The sequence below is a fragment of the Caretta caretta genome, chromosome 10, assembly GCF_965140235.1.
Source record: "Caretta caretta isolate rCarCar2 chromosome 10, rCarCar1.hap1, whole genome shotgun sequence".
NCBI classification, from domain to species: domain Eukaryota; kingdom Metazoa; phylum Chordata; order Testudines; family Cheloniidae; genus Caretta; species Caretta caretta.
The window spans coordinates 72260061-72283080 of record NC_134215.1 but is presented as its reverse complement, the minus strand read 5'-3'; the positions used below and the strand labels follow the sequence as shown (position 1 = coordinate 72283080).

The window sequence follows — 23020 nt, the reverse complement described above, 5'->3', positions numbered from 1 at the left end:
TGCATCAAGTGGTATAATGCAGTTAAACTATTTTGTTAAACTGAACATTTATTTTGTTTGTGTTACTGCTTTCCTTTTGCTTTCTAAAATGAAGCATTTCACCAAACTGCTGCCTTTTTGTTTTCCCTGTTGAGCTCATGTTTATAACCCATAATTTGAAATGTTTTTCTTTTTGCCAGAAGTAAATGCTGACGCTGCAGAGTAATTTGAGCTTTACATCTTGTTTGGTACTTTGTGGTGATATTTATTTATCTTCGGTTCTTATGTAGTCTTCCTTTCCATAGCATCTGACAGCCTCACAGGTTTTAATGCATTTGTCCTCACAACACTCCTATGTAGGGTGACCAGACGTCCCGATATTTAGTTGTTTGTCCTGTGTGCCGACTGATGTACGATCAGGACCCTATTTGTCCCGATATTTTGTGGCACTCTGGATTTTTTTGCTTTTCTTGAGGAGGCAAAAAATTTAGAGCCGGCCCTGGTGAAGGGGTAAGCCTGTGGCTGCCCCCCCATGTGTCCCGATATTTTGTTCTTGTCATCTGGTCACCCTACTCCTGTGAAATAGGAAAGTGCTAGTATCCTTGTTTTACAGATGGCGAACTGCATCACAGAGAGGCTAAGTGATTTGCACAAAGTCACACAGGAAGTTTGTGGTGGAACAGGAAATTGAACTCGAGTCTCCTAAGTCCCAGTTAGTGCCCATTGTGTAAGTTTGTGAGGTGGGAATTTTTACCCACTGGGCCTTGGACTGCTACGTGCAAGCTTATTTTAAGTGGATTACATGATTTAACATTCCTATTAATCTGTCTAAGGCTTCATTTCTCTCTCTTTCCTTTTAGCTGTAGTTTAGGAAGTTAGGACTTAAATGAGAGTAGGAAGAAGCCCTTAATTGTTCTGTTGCAGTAACAATAGTTGGCTGCAGGCAAACAAAACTTCACTCTTAACATACTGGTCAGGTAAGAAATGTCATGTTTGTGAACCATGTCATTAAAACAATAAAGAAGGTGATTATATGCCATACCATTGACTCCATGTTCCCTATAGTGTTTTATCGTTTATCATTTCAGAAGTTGTCTGTGTGAAGTATCTAATTCATTAGGGCCTGCTCCTGTAACGCTGAAGTCAATGGAAGTTTTGCACTGGTTTCAGTGGGAGCAGAATTAGGCTCTTAAGCATCATGTGTGTGTCTCTGTGGTAGTTGCCATTTGCCAACAATTACCATGCATTTGGGGTACCCCAATTATTTCCTCTTCTGAATATGGAGAAATATTATATTTCTGTTACTACTGCATGGTTCCATAACTTTCAGAAAATGTTGACTTTTTAATGTTGTTCACTATATTTGTCCTTAATTATGTTCAAATGGGGAGGTTCTGCCTAAATTTTTTGTAATTCATTTAATTTTAGGATTTTTTTCTACTTGACTGCTGCTGTTTAAAGTGAAATAAATTGCTATTGAACGATGAATATCTTCATTTAAAATATATACTTGATTTTGCATTTTTTAAAATGTATGTTCATGCTTATTCTCCTCCACCACTGAATATGTTCCCACCTAGGAAACTACTGGTAATAGAAAAGGCTGCCCTCTCTACTTTATTAAATAACCTTTCTTCTAGAAGACCAAAAGAGTAAACAAGTTGTGTAACAAATGATCACTTGGCAATAATAGTCATGTGGACTTGTTTTAAAATATTCTTAATAATGAAACCTCTACAAAGCTAAAATAGAGAAATGATATAACCAAAACCAGTTATATACTGCAGCCTCTCTGGTATACTTCGGTGCATTATGCAGAGTTATTAAAAGGAGACGAAGCCAGCTAAACGACATATGTCATAGGAAAAAAATGGTGAAGACTGTATAGGGAGTATATATGATGGCGTGTTTGGAAGCTATATAATGCCATAGATTTTATGACAACCCTACATTAACAAGCCACTGAGTGTGTATTGAAGAGGTGGAAAGCCTTTGGCTAGGAAATAGATTTCAGCGTTGAAGGTTTAAAACTTTGAATGTGGCCTCTCTCCATTGTTGTTGCAATATCTATTTATTTCAGCCTGTAGTAAATCTGTGTGTTACAAACAGTGGGTATCTCATGTGCACACACTAAATCACACCCGGGGTCCTTAAATTTCAAAAGCAGAGTGCTAAACTCCTTGAACAAAAGAACTCCTTTATCTGGTAGCAGTAGTTGGATCCCTTAATCTTTGTGTGTGCCAGCCACCCAGGGGCAATGTCACTGACACAACGCCAATACATTGCATACAAAATAAACAATTTTTATACTAGGTAGCTTTTCCTGTTTAAATCCTTTTGTAGAAAAAGTTCAAGTCACCATGACAGGGTCATGATAGAGGGCACAATTAGCACAGGAATCCCGAGTCACTTACTAATGCAAACCTAGCCGGCTCTTCCAATGTAACTTTAAATAGCTGCCGAGGCCAAGAACCTATTGTTTGGTGTATTAAATATGAATCCTCAAAATAGGAGGCTTGGACAGGATTTCCACTTTCAGCTGGGTAGGAAGTGAAGTCATGTTTTAAGGCATTCATTGGTTTTGTTTAGCTACAACACTGTTTTGTCTCCATGTGTGCTTTGTTTAATGATAAGGAGCCTGCAGGAAATGATACCACCCTTTTAAACACACCCTCAGTTTTAGTCAAGCAAATTTATGGTACTGGTATAAGTTAAACCCAGCTTGGTTGTATATGGTAAGTTAACCATTAGCAGTTAACTCTTTAAAAAGAAAAGGAGTATTTGTGGCACCTTAGAGACTAACCAATTTATTTGAGCATAAGCTTTCGTGAGCTACAGCTCACTTCATCGGATGAGCTTTGTAACTTCCAGGTTTCCATATTTTTTCTGTGTATTATCTCCCAGGGTGTCTCCACAGAAAAAATAAAAGGCAGTTTTGTCAGTTTTCTTCAGTTCTGAGTGCATAAGTGCAGGTGGAATAGAAGCCTGTGTTAATTTTAATTTTTCATGTTTATATATCGTGCTGTTGCCTGAAGCAAATTTAGCATCTAGCTATGAGAGTGTAATGCAGCACTACAGCTAGTACAGAACAAGGAGCAATGGTCTCAAGTTGCAGCGGGGGAGGTCTAGGTTGGATATTAGGAAACACTGTTTCACAAGGAGGGCGGTGAAGCACTGGAATGGGTTACCTAGGGAGGTGGTGGAATCTCCTTCCTTAGAGGTTTTTAGGGCCCGGCTTGACAAAGGCCCTGGCTGGGATGATTTAGTTGGGTTTGGTCCTGCTTTGAGCAGGGGCTTGGACTAGATGACCTCCTGAGGTCTCTTCTAACCCTAATCTGCTGTGATTCTTTATAGCTCAGATGTGTCTTTTTACAAGTGTGGGAGGATAAAGTTTTACCATTCTGACAATTTACCTGCCTAATGGAGTCGCAATAGAGACTCCATAGTTCAAGTTGTAGGACCGTTTCTATTGTAAGCTCACTTTTTTGCCTTCACTTCCAATTTCTGTTTCTAAAAAAACCCAAACAAATTTGCTTTCTGCATACATTTTTTCATGTTGAGTCCCTGCCTAGAGAAGCCGTTTTTTTAAAAAAAGCTAGAGGTTAATCAGAGAAGCCAGTTTAGTTATGCTACTGAAAAATGGATGGCATTTCACTTTCTAAAAATGTTTTTTTAACGTTTGCCTGCGCCTAGGCAAACATTGGTTTCTTATCAGCGCTGAACCTCTCTTAACACAGATTTTGTATGGAATCTTGGAAAGAAAATGTACCAATCCACACGGAACTGAGGGTGGGCAGAGCTCAAGTTGTTAGGGTAGTTAGTGGATAGGTAAGAGATCCTTCAGTTGTTTCTAGTTTCACCTTACGTGCTCTTAATATTGTAGATTTTGTAATTTGCTTACAAAGAGAGGGCAATGTGTAGAAGCTTGCCATAGCTCAAATTCAATCGTACCCCATGTGCACTGATAAATAAAACTGCTTTTCAATCTGTTTATGAATTTATAGTGTGCCCAGTGATATGCTTGGTATCTCTCAAAAGAGAAGGTAGACCTTCTTGCTGCCCTGAGGAGTGTACAGACTAAATCAAACCTAATTGAGACGGGGACAGAGGGACAATACGGTAACTCAGCAAGAGTTATTGGATGGTCTGATGGAGTGATGCTGGGTGTATATGAGTTTTCACAGAGTTAATAAGTGTGTTCATTGGCTAATGTCATGTGGATATTGTGTCATAAATGTGTCTTGATGGTTCTAAGTGGGAAAGGCATTCCATGCAGAGAAATAGCAGGGAATAAAACACACAAATGTTTGTGAAAGTAGTGGGCAAATGTGGTATGAAGGCTGGTGTCACTGGCAGAGCAGCTAAAATTCCTATTATAATATTATTTGGTGTTATACAGTGGTCATGCTTAGCAATTTATCATTTGCCTTAGATCGCTGTTTCTCAACCCGTACGTCGTGACTCCCCAGGGTGTCAAGAAAGGCAATCCAGGGGTCACAAGACACTGAACATTTTACTATAATTAAAGCCACTCTCTTCCACTCCCTGCCCACCATTTCCCTTCAAGGACAAGTATTCTTGACCTCTTGAAACATACTCAAATTAGATAGGTTTATTATTGTTGTTACTGATACTTTACTAAAGAAGTAAGAGTAAAAAGTGAATGGGAGTCATGAAGTTTTTTTATTTCTAATAAGGAGTTGCTGTGGCTGATATTGCAATTTCCTGCGATAACTCTGGGAGATCTTATAGTGTTAAATGTATGGATTATCTTTGAAAACTCATGGCAATCGGGAGAGGTCCCGGATGTCTGGAAAAAGACTAATGTAGTGCCCATCTTTAAAAAAGGGAAGAAGGAGGATCCTGGGAACTACAGGCCAGTCAGCCTCACCTCAGTCCCTGGAAAAATCATGGAGCAGGTCCCCAAGGAATCAATTCTGAAGCACTTAGAGGAGAGGAAAGTGATCAGGAACAGTCAGCATGGATTCACCAAGGGCAAGTCATGTTTGACTAATCTAATTGCCTTCTATGATGAGATAACTGGCTCTGTGGATGAGGGGAAAGCAGTGGACGTGTTGTTCCTTGACTTTAGCAAAGCTTTTGACATGGTCTCCCACAGTATTCTTGGCTAGATTGTCGGGCTCAATGGGTAGTGATCAATGGCTCCATGTCTAGTTGGCAGCCGCTGCCAAGTGGAGTGCCCCAAGGGTTGGTCCTCGGGCTGGTTTTGTTCAATATCTTCATTAATGATCTGGAGGATGGTGTGGATTGCACCCTCAGCAAGTTTGCAGATGACACTAAACTGGGAGGAGAGGTAGATATGCTGGAGGATAGGGATAGGATACAGAGGGACCTAGACAAATTGGAGGATTGGGCCAAAAGAAATCTAATGGGGTTCAACAAGGACAAGTGCAGAGTCCTGCACTTAGGACGGAAGAATCCCATGCACCGCTACAGACTAGGGACCAAATAGCTGGGCAGCAGTTCTGCAGAAAAGGACCTAGGGGTTACAGTGGACGAGAAGCTGGATATGAGTCAACAGTGTGCCGTTGTTGCCAAGAAGGCCAATGGCATTTTGGGATGTATAAGTAGGGGCATTGCCAGCAGATTGAGGGACGTGATCATTCCCCTCTATTCGACATTAGTGAGGCGTCGTCTGGAGTACTGTGTCCAGTTTTGGGCCCCACACTACAAGAAGGATGTGGACAAATTGGAAAACATCCAGCGGAGGGCAACAAAAATGATGAGGGGGCTGGAGCACATGACTTATGAGGAGAGGCTGAGGGAACTGGGATTGTTTAGTCTGTGGAAGAGAAGAATGAGGGGGGATTTGATAGCTGCTTTTAACTACTTGAAAGAGGGTTCCAAAGAGGATGGATCTAGACTGTTCTCAGTGGTAGCAGATGACAGAACGAGGAATAATGGTCTCAAGTTGCAGGGGGGAAGGTTTAGGTTGGATATTAGGAAAAACTTTTTCACTAGGAGGGTGGTGAAACGCTAGAATGCGTTACCTAGGGAGGTGGTGGAATCTCCTTCCTTAGAAGTTTTTAAGGTCAGGCTTGACAAAGCCCTGGCTGGGATGATTTAGTTGGGGATTGGTCCTGCTTTGAGCAGGGGTTGGACTAGATGACCTCCTGAGGTCCCTTCCAACCCTGGTATTCTATGATTCTATGATTGTCAGGGCCAGGAATTGTATGTAATTCCATGGGGAAGGATGACCACAGCTCTTCCAGGAACTAAGATTAGGTGAATTGACTCAAGTTGTGATACCTCCATAGAAGTGCCACGACCTAGAGAGGCATATAGTAGTTCAAACTGGATTCTCCAGAGACCAACAGACAAAAAAAGGACTTCTGGATAAGTAGTCTCAGTTTAAACTGTCTCAGGGCTACCTTTCTGACCACAGCAAATGGTCAGAACTTTGTGGCCAAGGGGGACCCCAATCCTTCCTGGGAAGGGTTGGAAGGACTTTGACCTACTGAGGCCCTGTAAGACTGATGGATGACCTCTGGTAAGCTTCTAGCATGCATGTAGGAACATTTATTGTTTTTATATGTTTTCTCTGTATTGCTTTCACCTTAAGAATAAATGTGTTGCTTATAAAGGTCTGTGCTTAACTTATAACTGCTTTCAGTTATGCTGTTCATAAGCCATCAGAGAGAACTGAAGTGCAGATGCTAGCTTGTTTAGGGAGTCTAGTTTGCTGGGAATATCACAATGTAGTCTGGGGAAAACACCAGTCAGGAGGGGGAGAGATGCAGCTTTCCACCCAAGAAAGGTAATGGCTGGAAGTCTAAAAGTAGGTGCCTGTGATGCGCCATGGAGGGGGAATACAGGTGCAGTTTTCCTGAACTGTGACAGTTGTCAAGCTGAAAGGAAAGCCAGATCTTTTCAAAATTATGACCGAGATCTGGCCTTCCTTCAGTTGCTCATTATATTCAAAAGCCATACTGCGTGCTTTTTGGCCATGTCACCAGGATGGATAAAAACACCCCGGCGCACTGTGCTCTCAAACTCTCCATTGATGAGCAAAGGTGTCCATGCCCTGACCCCAATTTGCAGTATTAACTCAGATCTGGGAAGTTCAATATACAATGCCTGGTGCGATGCCATCAGCTGTGGTCATTTTGGCTAGCACAGTGGTCCTCGGTAGTCGAGGATGTTGATGATGAACCTGAAAAGATTGGGAGAGACTGCTTTGAGGTGGTGCCTTAGATAACCAAATGACTGGCTGCATTGTTGTAAGTATTCCCTGTAGTATGCATAGGGGAACTGTTCCATACAACAAGCATGTTTGTGTTTTTCAGAGTAAATGAGTTGATACTTACCATACATAAAGGAAATCCCTCCAGCATAGTCGTTAGAGGGGGGAACAGATGACCAGGACTAATTGAGTATGCCATCAGTGTCACTGACTGTTTGATCTTGGGCAAATCATTTAACCTTGCTCTGCAACCTGTAAAATGAGCATAATCGTGTTAACTATCACTTATTTCATAGAAACATTGGGAAACTCAGCTAACATTTCTAATGCTATTTGACATGCTCTGGGGAAGGAGTTGCTGCAGTCCAGATATTATTGTAAGGGGGTCTTTGAAGCTGAGAGAAATGTTACCCCACTGGAGACGGTCTCTTCAGAAGGCTGTTTGTGTGCATTCATGTTTTGAAGCATACTCACACGCACCATTCCTGAAGACATTTCAAAGCAGGGGGCAGGGTCCTCTTGAGTAATCTTAGCATTTGTCATGCTCATTGCTTAATTGCTCCTCTTTCTTTTGAACTGATTGCCAAAGTCAGAACCTGTCCCAGACACTCACCCTTGAATCTGATGTTTTGTCAGATTGAGGGAAGGAGAACATCAAAGCATTTGAGGGGATAGAATACGGTTACCCTTTAGGAGAACATGCCTCTTGGGTTAGCAGAACACGCCTGATACCATTAGATATAAATGAATTGTCACTTCCTTTGCTTCTCTGAAAGCTGTACTGGTTATTTTATGTGAGTTCTGAGAGACCTTTACTGTATGCAGATCAGTGCATAAAGTGTTTGCAGTACACTGCACTGAACACCCATCTGGTTTTGCTTTAAATTGGGTGCAGAAACTCTGATGTTCAGGGTTTCTCTCTCTCTGTTCTGTTCATGGGAACTCTGTTCAGCATGGCTAATGGATGTCTGCTATGAGAACATGAGTGCAGTGCCAGTTTATTTGACAACGGTAGTCCAAATATCACACCTGGGATTTCTCTTGCTACTCTCCTAACTGAAAAGCCTGTACTAGTGTCAGCTAGGTAGAGGAATTGCTTAGTTTCATTTAGGAGGTGTAAGAAGTGACTGACCTGAACTATTTGCTTGTGCACTACCTCACTCCCTTAACTATTACTTGGCAGTGCTTGGAGAAGTTCAGTCTGAATTCTGAATGACAGCAGGCTGTCAGAGTAGGGGTTGTCACACTGTCTGGAGAGGCTGACAACTATGAGTGCCAATCTCAGATCAGACTGTCAGAAAATAGAGCAGACACCCCAAACTGGTGGTATATTTTATAATTAGATTTCACCAAGCCAATAACAAATATGCACTCCTGGATTACTATACCAGAATTGCATGGAGTCACAGATGATCCCGTTAGACTCTCCAGCCTGTCTTGCCATGCAGACAGATTGAATTTAGTGATAAAAGGTTATTAAAATAAAAAAATCACACCACTTCAGGTTACTCCCAAGCCCAAAGGGTCAGTCGCTTACCCCACGTCAGTGGATACTCTTGATCTCAAAAGCAAGCAGCCGGTTTCTCTAGTAAACTAATTAAAGGTTTATTGGGTAAGAAAAATAATTGAGTGTTATTGAGGGGTTAAAGCAGGTAAAAAATATTAACAGGTGAGTCAAAGTTTGTAAGTCCAAAAGGATATCAGAGATGGAGTAATCTGCTAGTGTTCATAAATTTCTCTTGGTTACACAAAGTAGCTTGCGGGATCTATCTTGCATCTGGAATCCTTTCCTGTGAGTGTCCAAAAAGTTCAGAGATGCAGGATCATTCCCGTAGACAAGTATTTATAGATCTTGTTCACAGAAGACACTCTGACCAGTGTCTTTTGCAAATGTGGGTTTTGATGAGTAGCAACTATAAGACTTAGTTTGTGAATTTCCATTTTTGAACACAACAGCCCTTGCTCTGAGGTTAGCATTTTACTTCCATTGCATTCACAAGTAATTTAGTTACAATGATATACAAAATTCAATTCTAAAAGGGATAGATAAGTGAAAACAATACAAGTAACATTTCATTAGTTTTCATGCAGTTTACACTGACATCTTTTCATCTTAGCACTAACACACACTTTGGTCTAGTGTTATCCAATTACAAGGTATACATAATGTAATGCGATAATAATCAGCAAGTAATAGATAAGTGAAAACAATATCATTCATATTTCCTTTGAACTAAATTAAAACATGAGTGAATTAGTACACCTAACATTTCTTTGCTATTCACACACAAGTGAATTGACCTATTGCTCTGACCTGAGCTGGCCTGTCAGCATCACAGGGGTATTATAGGCACATTTTGCAGATGAGACGCTTCTGGAAATAAAGAGAAAATTAGAGTTTAAAAAATAGCAGCAGCAAAAGCCATACTTGTCCTGTATGTGATGGAGAGTCTTTCATTATGAATTATTTTTAACTTTACAGCCTAGTAAACAGCCACCACAGGTTGCTAACAGTGTCTGTGTTGGTAAAAACAGAAAGTGTGCAGCACCTGAGCTGGTTTGCATGGGATGATGCCATGTCATTACTGTATTATGTACATTGTATCAATATTTTTGTGTAACAGGGATTGAAAAGTTTACCAGACACCTGCTATCCAGAGGACTAATCCTGCAGTTTGAGGAATCAATGAAAGGCAGGGTGGGAGACCCCACTGGCAAAGTCCAGGAGCAGTAACCTAGTGAGAAACTCACCCACCCCCCGTAGCCCTCAGTTGCTGGGATTTCTGTCCCTGGATTTTGATTAGGACTTGTCTGTATTAGTAATGTACTTATTGATGGCAATATAGGTGTCATCGACTGGTGGCAAGGATGGTTAAACTGCAAATCTAGGATTTGCACCATTTCAGAAACCATGTTCCAGACCTTGCTCTGAGCAGAGCTCAGCCACAGGCTTCTGGAATGGTGTTGAAATTGGTTTGGTCTTCTCCTGCAGTTAAGCAATTTTAGCATTGGTTCTGCCGCACCCACTGTTTCGTCTTTCACATCAGCCTTTAGCTAGTAGGTGTTTGATAAATTTGAATCTCCACTCCATTCTAGCTGCTGGAAGGGAGAAGGAGTTTTGTGTCTCGTCTCCTAATTCCAGAGCCTCCAGGTTGCAGGGAGAGGTCTCAGCTACTCCTTCCACCCTAGCCTCTGTTTTTGTGTGTCCTCCTCTCCTGTGGAAGTCTCTGTTGCCTACCCCTATTGCACATATTTTTCTCTGGAAGCAGCATGACATTAGCCTGATACTTGACAATTTTGCTGCCTGCAGAGTCCTGAATAGCAGCTGTGAAACTGACCTTTCTACTGAAACTGACCATTTGGCTGTTGCTTGACAAATCTAGGAGCAACAGCAGAGGCATTGGAGCAGTCTGTGTTCAGACTGGGAAGACAAACCTCCATTTGGTTATATCTGGAAGGTTTTCTTCCTTACCGTAGGGGCTAGAAACTTCTTTTTCTTTGTAAATGAAAGTGATAGGTGAGACCCCCCCCAAACACAAGGGAAGGCTTCCCACTCATCTTCCATGTGTGTGGGTAAATGGAATTTTCAAGCCCAGTTGTGAAAAATCCTTCATCTTTTTTATTTAATAAAATGAATAAATAGGGTTTGATCAACGCAGTAAGATGTTGAGGTCATGGGTAGAGAGAGCAGCTTTTCCAGTAATTAGTGAAGGGTCTGTGCTTGTTCTGGCAAAAACAGCAATGACGTCGGTCTACCATTGGAGCGAGAGACAGAGAGAGACTGCAGAGAACATTGAACTTGAAACATAAAACTTATTATTAAAGGGGCTTGTCAGACAATTTCAAGTATCCGTCATGCTAAAAGGATGAGATTTTTTTCCCACCTTTTAAATTGCAGGGAGTTTATCTTCCATTTTCTGGGTCTATGAAACTGCTGCCCTGTTGCACTAGCCTTTCATTAAAATAAGTAAATGAAAAGTCAGCAGAGCTGTGAAAATAAGCTTCTCTCACTCTCTCTCTTCTTTGGTAAATATGAAAAGCAGCGATTTCCCTGTTCTCTGGAATACAGCAAGCTTAGTTCTGTCATGTGAAACCAAATCCAAATGGCAGGTGCAGTGTTGAACAAAAGAGATGTAACCACACACATAGAACATGTCTAAAGCATGTTATGTTCCAGTATTAATTGTTGCTTTTTGGTTGCTTAAGTGCAATTAGTTCATTGTCTTTACTGGCTAGGTGCTCCAAATGCTGACACCTGTGCTTTATTTCTGATGGGCTGCCAAGATCTCACAGAATTCTTTAAAATATGGCTCTGTGTACTGAGGGGGAAGCCAAATGAGATTTAAGTGCCAAACTCCTCTTGACTTTCAATGGGAGTGAAGAACCTTACTCCCCTTTGTGGCTTTGAAAACCTTCCTCTGAGTCTATTAGCAGTCCTGAATTTGTGTCTCGGTGCCTGAAGCTAGCCCACTAACAAGAAGGCTGTGATGTGACCATTATATAAGAGAGTGAGTGGGTTCTCATGCAGGAAGCACCACTGAGAACCTTTTGCCGTACAGTGTTTTCCTTTATATGCAAAAAGTAATGTGTCCAGGGATACCACATGCGGGTTTGTTTGTACTGATGGGGGTGTCAAGGTTCCTTCCCCACTCTGAAGTCTAGGGTACAGATGTGGGGACCTGCATGAAAAACCCCAAGCTTATTTTTACCAGCTTAGGTTACAACTTCCCCAAGGTACAAACTATTTTACCTTTTGCCCTTGGACTTTATTGCTGCCACCACCAACTGTCTAACAAATATATAACAGGGAAAGAGCCCGCTTGGAAACGTCTTTCCCCCCAAAGTCCTCCCAAACCCTACACCCCCTTTCCTGGGGAAGGCTTGTTAAAAATCCTCACCAACTTGCATAGGTGAACACAGACCCAAACCCTTGCATCTTAAGAATAAGGAAAAAGCAATCAGGTTCTTAAAAGAAGAATTTTAATTGAAGAAAAAAGTAAAAGAATCACCCCTGTAAAATCAGGGTGGTAAATAGCTTACAGGGTAGTCAGATTCAAAACATAGAGAATCCCTCTAGGCAAAACCTTAAGTTACAAAAAGACACAAAAACAGGAATATACATTCCATTCAGCACAGCTTATTTTATCAGCCATTAAACAAAACAGAATCTAACGCATATCTAGCTAGATTACTTACTAAGTTCTAAGACTCCATTCCTTTCCTGTTCCCTGCAAAAGCATCACACAGACAGAGAGAACCTTTGTTTCTCCCCCCTCCAGCTTTGAAAGTATCTTGTCTCCTCATTGGTTATTTTGGTCAGGTGCCAGCAAGGTTATCCTAGCTTCTTAACCCTTTACAGGTGGAAGGTTTTTTCCTCTGGCCAGGAGGGATTTTAAAGGTGTTTACCCTTCCCTTTATATTTATGACAGGGGGTGACCAATGTCCAAACCCACATTACTTTAGCTTAGTCATTTCTCTTCTCCGTTACAATTATATTCATTTCCTTGGTTTTATTTTACAGGCCATGACTGCTGTGAGACAGTGAAGGTGGCACTTTGCACTGCCAAGGAAGGGCTTCCTGTTCTAGTGGTGGCAGAGGAAAGTTTTCAGTTCATTCAGGACGAGGCCTATGATGCAGCTCAGTTCCTAGCAACCTGTGCTGGCAACCAGCAAGCACTGAACTTCACAAGATTCCTGGACCGGTCAAGGCCTCCCTCTGGGGATGTGGATTTTCTGGATGAGAAAGTGGCTTTGGCATTTCGGCATCTGAAACTGCCAGCAGAATGGAATGTGTTGGGAACAGACCAGACACTTAATGGTGAGAACTAGTAGCAACTGAGTAGTGTGTGTACGTATGAGAGAAAGAGAGAGAGGATCACAGCATGTGTTGCAATGTTTCTGTTGTGGGGAGTTCCTCTGATGTATGAGGGGATTCTCCTGTTGACCAGCAGACAGATCAATGACCTATGCTTTGAGCTTTAGCCATGCTGAAGATGCCCTGGTGTAACTCTTCACAGTACCGCATGCATATCCACAGAGTTTGGAGCAGGGCCTCGTTGTCTTATCTTGGCACACAGACTGGTGCTTTTCTTTACATCCTTTGTAATAAAAGAGCACAAATTGTCTTCGGTGATCCAGTGTTTTAATACCGTGCACAGAGAGTTCTGTTTTTATATGGGGAGTGTGTGTATCAGTATTACAGTGATAAGGCTTATAAATAAATATCAAGTCTGGTCCAAAGTCAAGTTAAAACATACTCCTGGGAGTACTCAATGTAACTGGTGCGCTGGTATGATCCTCTGGCTGGCTAGCAGCATTCATGGTGCAAGGCATATTCCATGCTGTGCTCAGCTGTTCAGAGAATGATAAGAAAGTGGAGCATGGCATGTGGAAAATGAAGGGTTAAATGCTGAGGCAGTTTCCAGTGCATAGAGAGAAAGTGGGAAGTTAGTCTGTAGAAGGCCCAGAAGATACGGGCATGGGGAATTATGGGAATGACAGTAGAGGACTGGTAAGGCTTGAGCCCAGGTATTCACACCTTTGTTACCTCTACACTGCAAAGCAGGCTTGTAGGTGGACAGGTCATTGCTCAACCCACACACCCATCCACACCCTAGACAAGCTCACCAACTAGAAATGTAGTTGCTTACTAGGTGTGGGTTTAATGGCTTTGAGTGTGGACGATGGAAGGTATAGGTGTTTCTGCACACCTTCATCTGCAGAGCACGTGCAGCATAGACAGAGCTATAGAGTCCTTGCCAAACTATTGAAACAGAACTACGAAGACCTACAAGTTTACGACAAGTACAACTGCTTGAAGCCCTGTGCCTGGGTGTCACATGGGAATTGGGAGGATGCGTATAGATTCACAGTGCATTATATTTTTGTAGTGATTTATGGCATATGCCTGCACACAGAGAATATGATTGTGAGATCTGTACTATATTACTTCATGAATTCCCGTCTCAAAAAAAAAGGGTGGGGGTGAGGGGAGGCAATGTACCCTTTGCATGTGGTGGAACAAGAATTGTTCTGTGCAGGCTAGCATGGCAACTTTGTTCTCACACAGCATGGTTTTCAGGAGTGTTTTGCGGTGGCTGCTCTCGTGTCTTTCAGTGAATAGCTCACGTCTGTTTGGTTTTCTTATAAACATGTATGCCTGGGCAGGTAATTGAACCCAGGCTAGTGAATGTTCATAGTTTTGTACATATTTGGTGGTTTCTGCATTAAAATTCAACCATTGTGTCGTTGTTCGTTTACAGATAGATAAACAAGCAATGCTGCCATTTCTTTCCTCTTCTTGCATAGCTCCTACATTCTTACTGTGTTTTCTGAGATTTTTTTTATCCCCCTCTCAGTTTAAAGATAATGCTAACGCATTCACCTAAATGCTGCTGTGTAAATAATGAAGTACGTTTAACAGACTAATAGTGGTCTTAGCCAGACAGTCGAAAATTATGTTTGAATCATTGGTGACTTAGGGCCTAGTTTGCAGACGTACTGACGAGCAGTCTCTCTCTTTGACTTCAGTTGCATTCGTGAGAGTTCAGCACTTGTGAAAATCAGACTCATAGCAGTTAAATTGTTCTGCTTAAAAAAACGATTGTGTCTGAAAGCCATAAATATTCAGGGCTGAATGACACCTGTGGAGTGTCTGTTAACAACCTCCAGTAAAAAAAAGGAGGAGCTCCTTATGACCATCAGTGTAATGGGACCTTTCTGAGAGGTGTCTGCTGGGAAGTGGGTGGGAATGATGTTTGTTAACCTGAGATAATTTAGATGAGTTTTATGTAATGGGATTAAATGTGTTAAACAGCCACAAATAGATGGCTACACTTATATTGAATCACACAAGCATTCCCTTATTATGAGTCCTCCCCGCACTTAACTGTTTAAATGCAGTTTATTGCTTGCTTGCCTGTCTTTGATCCTCTCGTCTAAGAAGCTGTGCCTTTAACATAGATGCAGTACAAAAGAAAAACTATTTTTTATGTGAATTTGGACTAGTAGTTGTTGGATGCTACCAGTGTTGTTGGTTTTTTGTTTTGTTTTGTTTGCTTAAGCCCCTGAAAAGCAGGACTGATAAAAGCATCAACCAGATCTTAACTGTAGCCATTTAAGAGGACATGTCTCTAATTCAGAGATGATTCTATCAGCTAACCCTTCCTGATTGTGTCTAAAGATAGACAGGAGAATGAAATGACTCATACTTCCTACTAAGAGCAATTAAGGAAGTGATGCAGTAACTCAGCATTTCTAGAGAGGCAGAATTTGGATATTGGCCTCTCAATCAAGTGAAGTTCTTGCTTGTTTTTAAGTGGTAGGGTTGTCTGTGGCGAAGTCCCTATTTCATCTCTTCTCTTCACTGTGCTTCTCCCTCTTTCATTGGCCTGAGGTGCAACTGTCATTGGAACTGAGGAGGGTCTCATTGAGCTCATCACCGCCACGCCCACAGGAGACAGAAAAGTCACTGAAGAGTGACACCCAATTATAACTGGTCAAAATTTTTCAGCTAATCTTTTGCATCAGTATACGTTAGTGCTTGAACTTGGACCACCCTCCCCAGCAGGGATGAGATGCTACAGCATTTACATTCTGTGTGATCTTAAAGAAGCATGTGCACATTCAACAAACTGAGCAGTAATTCGGTAAACATTCTAAAGTGCTTCATAATCTTACATTATTTTTCTTTCCTGTATTTTGGTAGTTTATTTTCTTTTCCCTAGTATGTCAGCGTGTTTGACTATTTAAATATGAGAAAGAGAGACAGCACGCCATGGGACATTTTAAGGATTAGTGTTGATGGTTTTCCCACTGGCCCTACATTTTTGCCAAGTTAGGTTCTTCATTCTCTGGGAGCATCCCGTTATTCAAGGCCAAAGGTGTGCTTTCCCATATAACCAGACCTTTAAAAAAATAATAATAAAATATAAAAATAAAAATCTTTCTCAGCTGCAGGTAACAAACACCGCTAATAGGATTATTTAAAGTATGAACTTTGCAGCTGCCATAGGAGAATTGAAACTATTCCAGTGGAAGATTTTTTTTTTATGGAATATGTAACCATTTTATCTCAAATTGTTGCACTGGAGAAATTCACTTAGCCCCAAAACGGAAGTAATTTTAATTTATTTCAACCTGGCCTCTCTACTCTACTCTCTTTTATCCCTCACTCACCTTTCTTTTGATCACTTTTTCTATCTTTCTCCACCATAGGTTAACTTAAAAGTTTCATTAAAAAGATTACACATTAATCATACATAAATTATGGATGTCATCTGAACATATATTAATTCTTTTTTAAAAAAACAACCCCTGTATTAGTTTTTCAAAGTAATACAACCCACCCAAACTATATGATAAAATTAAAAAACCCGACAGCCCCAAAACAAAATATATTGAGCAACACAATTTAATTTAATACATCAATCAGTATTCCAGACATTAGATTAAAGAAACACTTACATAAAATCAGTTTTCAGAGTAACAGCCGTGATAGTCTGTATTTGCAAAAAGAAAAGGAGTATTTGTGGCACCTTAGAGACTAACCAATTCATTTGAGCATAAGCTTTTGTGAGCTACAGCTCACTTCATTGGATGCATATTGTGGAAAGTTTAGAAGATCTTATTTTTTCATGCTTTGTGTGTATATAATACCTCCTCCCACCCCACTCTCCTGCTGGTAATAGCTTATCTAAAGCAATCACTCTCCTTACAATGTGTATGATAATCAAGTTGGGCCATTTCCAACACAAATCCAGGTTTTCTCACCCCCCCCCCCCACACACACACACAAACTCACTCTCCTGCTGGTAATAGTTTATCCAAAGTGACCACTCTCCTTACATTGTGTATGATAATCAAGGTGGGCCATTTCCAGCACAAATCCAGGGTTTAACAAGAACATCTTGGGGCGGGGGGGTAGGAAAAAACAAGGGGAAATAGGCTACCTTGCATAATGACTAAGCCACTCCCAGTCTCTATTCAAGCCTAAGTTAATTGGATCCAATTTGCAAATGAATTCCAATTCAGCAGCTTCTCGCTGAAGTCTGGATTTGAAGTTTTTTTGTTGTAAAATAGCGACTTTCATGTCTGTAATCGCGTGACCAGAGAGATTGAAGTGTTCTCCGACTGCTTTATGAATGTTATAATTCTTGACATCTGATTTGTGTCCATTTACTCTTTTACATAGAGACTGTCCAGTTTGACCAATGTACATGGCAGAGGGGCATTGCTGGCACATGATGGCATATATCACGTTGGTGGATGTGCAGGTGAACGAGCCTCTGATAGTGTGGCTGATGCTATTAGGCTCTGTGATGGTGTCCCCTGAATAGATATGTGGGCACAGTTGGCAACGGGCTTTGTTGCAAGGATAGGTTCCTGGGTTAGTGGTTCTGTTGTGTGGTATGTGGTTGCTGGTGAGTATTTGCTTCAGGTTGGGGGGCTGTCTGTAGGCAAGGACTGGCGTGTCTCCCAAGATTTGTGAGAGTGTTGGGTCATCCTTCAGGATAGGTTATAGATCCTTAATAATGCGTTGGAGGGATTTTAGTTGGGGGCTGAAGGTGACGGCTAGTGGCGTTCTGTTATTTTCTTTGTTAGGCCTGTCCTATAGTAGGTGACTTCTGGGAACTCTTCTGGCTCTATCAATCTGTTTCTTCACTTCCGCAGGTGGGTATTGTAGTTGTAAGAATGCTTGATAGAGATCTTGTAGGTGTCTGTCTCTGCCTGAGGAGTCCAACCTTGAAATGGCCCACCTTGATTATCACACACATTGTAAGGAGAGTGGTCACTTTAGATAAGCTATTACCAGCAGGAGAGTGAGTTTGTGTGTGTGTGGGGGGGGGGGGGAAGAAAACCTGGATTTGTGCTGGAAATGGCCCAACTTGATTATCATACACATTGTAAGGAGAGTGATCACTTTAGATAAGCTATTACCAGCAGGAGAGTGAGGTGGGAGGAGGTATTTTTTCATGCTTTGTGTGTATATAATAAGATCTTCTAAACTTTCCACAGTATGCATCCGATGAAGTGAGCTGTAGCTCATGAAAGCTCATGCTCAAATAAATTGGTTAGTCTCTAAGGTGCCACAAGTACTCCCTTTTCTACTTACATAAAATGTTATTTTTGTAAGTTAATTCTGTTTTTAGTATGTTATGTACATCTAGCACATCACTAATACGAACCCCCCAAAACCCAGTCTGCAATTACAGCTCTCTTAGGCCCTGATCCAATGCCCATTGAAGTGAATGAAAAGAATGCCTTTGACTTCAGTAGGCTATGGATCAGCCCCTTTGCCCCTGATCCTGCACATGTGTAGCTTTACACACCATGAGTAGTCTCACTGCTTCAATGGGGCACTATTCACAGTGCATAAAGCTAAGGGGGTGGGGAGGTCAAGTCTTTGCAGGATTAAGGCCTTTGATTGTAAAACCTTGGCAGGGCAGGGTCGGGGGCATGGATGATGTCTTCATATGTTTTGTTCAGCACCTCGCACAGTGGACCATGGAACCTGATTGGGAACTGTAGATACTGCAGTATAACTAAGTATTGTTAATTATATCAATAGCAGTTGTAGGAGAAACAGGGGAACCCAGCCCTGAAGTCTTACTAATTACAAAAGTTTTCAGTGCAACTCTAAATTGTTTATCAATGGCCTTATCTTGTAACATATTCCTAACGTCCACTCTTATTTAAGGCAGGGTTCCTGTCCACATTTCTGATTTGTTCCTAATTTTCTCCTCTGATTTCTGATCCTGCTTCACCAGGACGAGATATTTAGTAATAATCCTTTCAGTAATTTTGAATGCTACGGTTTGATCACCTGCAAAATATTTTTCTCTCGAGCATTTATAAAAACTCAATCTCTAGCCTTTCCTCATGACAAACGCTCTTAAAAGGTGTAATCATGTTTCATGCTCTTCAAGTCAGTACTATATTCTTGAGAAAAGGTGGCACAATAGCTTGCCACTAAGCTATAGCCTGCGGAACCAACTAGAAAGTAGGAGAGGAACTGGTAATGTACAGTCCTGTGTAAGTTTTGAGCAGGAGTTGGTCATGTTCATGCAAACTGGTTTATTTTTACAATCACAATTCTACTTCTGCCCCCACCAAATGGGCTTCCATCTCAGAATGCAACCTCTTCTCCTGACATCAGCCTTGCCAGCTGCAAATTGGTAAGAGTTGTGTAAGCACTAGACAGCCTGCTCTCTGGTAGTAAAGGAAGTGCAAAGAAACAGACTCACAACCAGACCTTGTGACATTGAGTAGATCAATAAATGAATTGATTCCCTCCCATTCTCCCTGCACTCAGCTTGATTCAAGAGGTTTACAAGCAATTTAGGTGCAGCTTTGTATGTTTGATTCTTGTTTCTATCAAATAAATTACATACCACTTCTATTTCCAAAAGAAATAAACCAAAAGAAAATGGTCACTCTTAAAAATGGCACGACATTTGTTTAGGGTTTTCTTTTTTTGAAAGTTTCTGATGAATCAGTCCTCCTTTTTCTGCTGGCTTTTCTTACACATTACTGTAGCTTATGCCAGAAGAATGCATCCCACTGATGTGTAAAATGTGGGAAAAACCAAATGAGTAAAATTTTAAGGTTTTTTTTTTAAACTATTGTGTTTTTCCCTCTCTTTGCCATTTTTTCTTACTGCATTTCATCTGACCAGTACATCTTCTGTGTTGTGTTTGCCACCTATAGACTGGCTCAGACAATGAGCTGGTAGTATATAATTTGTCATGTCCAGTTTTGAAAAAAAAAAAAAAAAACTATCCCAGAAACTAAAGGTGGAGTTAAACATTGGCGAAGATGGACTTAAAAAAAAATCCCTATGCCTCTGCTGAAAAATCCCCCATCAAACATCTGTTTATCCACAGATCTAAAAACACCTCACAAAGGATGGTATCATTACCTTCATTATACAACCAGGGGGAAACCAGGGTGCGGAAAGGTGAAGCGATTTGCCAAAGGGCACACAGTCAGTAGCAGAGCTGAGGATGATAGAATTTAGGTTTCCTGATTTTCCAGGCCTGTGTCCTATCCGCTGGTCCACTCTGTCTGTGACCAAGGTAGCCAGAAGATTTAAAATCATTTGGCTAGATTAGCTTGGCCGGCTAATGGAAGAAAACACAAAACTGAAAACTCTACAGAAATGTAGGGGTGAAGCAACCAGTAGTGTACTGTAACAATATCACTTCTTGACTTGCGCTATGTCCTTTAATTGATACATCTAAAGGGGTGAAACTGTTTACATGGTGTATCTAATGGCAGGTGATGGCTATGTTCCATTGAAGGAATGTGCCTGGATCCTATTGGTTATCTAAGGTGACTTCCACCTCGTGCATTTTGCATCCTTGTTTGTTTCACGTCTGTCTGTGGGCAGTTAAATCACAAGAGGAGAACCATTCTCCATCATCCAAAACTTTTCTCTAAAGCAGGGATCGGCAACCTTTGGCACGCGGCCCACCAGGGTAAGCCCCCTGGCGGGCCGGGCTGGTTCGTTTACCTGCCGCGTCTGCAGGTTTGGCCAATCATGGCTCCCACTGGCTGCGGTTTGCTGTCCCAGGCCAGTGGGGGCTGCGAGAAGTGGCGCGGGCCGAGGGATGTGCTGGCTGCCGCTTCCCAGAGCCCCGTTGGCCTAGAGTGGCAAACTGCGGCCAGTGAGAGCCGCAATTGGCTGAACCTGCCCCTGGCAGGCTGCAGGCCAAAGGTTGCAGATCCCTGCTCTAAAGTAAACATTCTTTATGCCATAGTGAATTACTCATTAATCCACCATGACCTCAAGAGTTGTCCAATACTTAGTGCAGAATGTGCGTAATCAAGGATTACCCCGTCATCAAAATATTCCAAACATGGAATTGATTGCAATTGCCTTTAATTATGCTGTTCTTTATTATTGCAAGTGTACTGTATCTTTCTAAAGAACATAGCTACACTGCTACACTGCCATCCTAGTTAGGATTGTTATTTATTATTCATAATAGCACGGGTAGAGCTGTTACTTTGCCCTGAGCTGTTGAGATTGAAACTCTAGTTATACTTACATCTGGAAATGATATGATCAATTGAATTAAAATATCCTCTTCTAAAAAGTGAAACACATAAAATACAATTGGAGGAATGGCTGTAGTTTCCTAGTTTATATGAGCAAAGAGAAAATTAACCAAATAGTTTGTCAAGATCCAGAACATCATGTGCTGAAAGATAAAGCATTGCTTGTGTTATGTTAGGAGGGGCAGACAGACAAAACCTAGATGGGATCTGCTATGGCTCAGAAAGAAAGGAATATGCAAGTTAATCCATGAGTGAAATATCAATAAAAAAAGAGATTCCCTTCTTAAATTTCTTCTAAATAATATTGAGAAAAATCTTTGCACATATAGACGGTTTTCTTTCCATTCTAATGGGTAGTAAACTAATGACAGAGATCCAACCCTACGGTTAAAGTCTGAAAAGTAGGGATATTTTGCATACTGTCTTCTTTCAAGGTGGTACATTTAGTAGTACCTTCAATAATTTCGTAAAACTTCTGGAGATTCCTGGTGGCTACTGACAGCACTGAGACAAGGTAACTCCTCACTGAGAGGATAAGGAGAAATCATTCTGAGAGTCAGACAATGCTCCTCTTTATAAACTACAGAACACTGGGCCCTGGTTGTGGACTGCTGACTCAAAGCCTGTACTTATTTGACAAAACACTTGAACCTGTTTTAACTTTAGGCACATGCTTTAAGTCCCAAGAATTTGTATCACTTTTCAGGAATTCTGCATGATAAACATTCATCTGCAATATTTTCTTAAGAGAAATGCACAGACTGATGCTGTGAGATAGCCAGGAAGGAAGGGAAAGTCTAGAACAAGATACTTTAACTCGTATTCATTCTGTGCATCATCTGAAATTATCCAAATAATTTGTTTGACTAGATTTGCATTAAGCTTTTGATAACCAAGCGTACAAAATCACCAGTATATGACTCCTAGATCACATAAGTGCATAATGCAACGTTAGTGTCAGAGTGGCAAGGAGATACCCCTTTGAAAGCTTTTGTTTTTAAATACTAGAGGGAAAGAAAATTCAGAAGAGACAGAGTATGAAGATATGGGGAAAAGAGAGAGAGGAATATTACAAGGCTAGAATAATGAGAATCATTTAGAAGCAACTGACCTTTGTCCAAGTGCATAAAAGAGGTGTGGTTAATATGACCAGCAAGATACATTTTTATAGGACTTGCTGAGTCAATCATCTATGTGAATGTACTCAAAGTAAAGCTCTAATAAAAGGTTACCAGATTTAAATGTCCTTTGTTGGATTACGCAAAAGCAAACGCTTTGAATATAGCTATTTGCAGAATAGATTATACCCATTGCTGTATGAATGGCATTGTCCTGATAAGAATAAATTCAGCCATCAATAGAAATTAAAAGGAGATAATATGCAAACACAGTGCACTTCTCTGTACTGTTACATTTGCATCAGCAAAGTATGTGCTGGTGGCATTGCCTGATTCGAAGCAAGAAGCAATCATGTGGATTAGGGGTAGAAATTGGGATGGGAATTGATGGGCTGAAATCATCCTAACCTTATTCCCACAAAAAAGGAAGGGGTTTTACTGAGATGTTTGTCTTGACTGTGCCTGTACAATCCTTTCTCAGGCTGAGACAAGAGAAGTCTTTCTGATGATACCACTACACAACAGAAGACAGAATATTGTGGCAGCAGTAAAACAGACGTGGGTATTGGTTGAAAGGGGCGGTGGGCTTTCTGGATCAGCGGTCATTGTTCATATTGTAATTGGGTTCTTTCAGGTTCAGAGGCTTAAATCTATACAT

At 41.2% G+C, this 23020-nt stretch overlaps 1 protein-coding gene across 10 annotated transcripts in view; it reads left to right on the top strand.

Moving 5' to 3' along the window:
* Positions 1 to 23020, top strand: part of AKAP13 (A-kinase anchoring protein 13) — a 325971-nt gene that overhangs the window by 123610 nt on the left and 179341 nt on the right. For all 10 annotated transcript variants that reach the window (XM_075133185.1, XM_075133183.1, XM_075133179.1 and 7 more), the window contains one exon: positions 12705 to 13001. In XM_075133185.1, coding sequence (XP_074989286.1) covers positions 12705 to 13001 — 297 coding nt within the window. The remainder of the gene's footprint in view (positions 1 to 12704; positions 13002 to 23020) is intronic.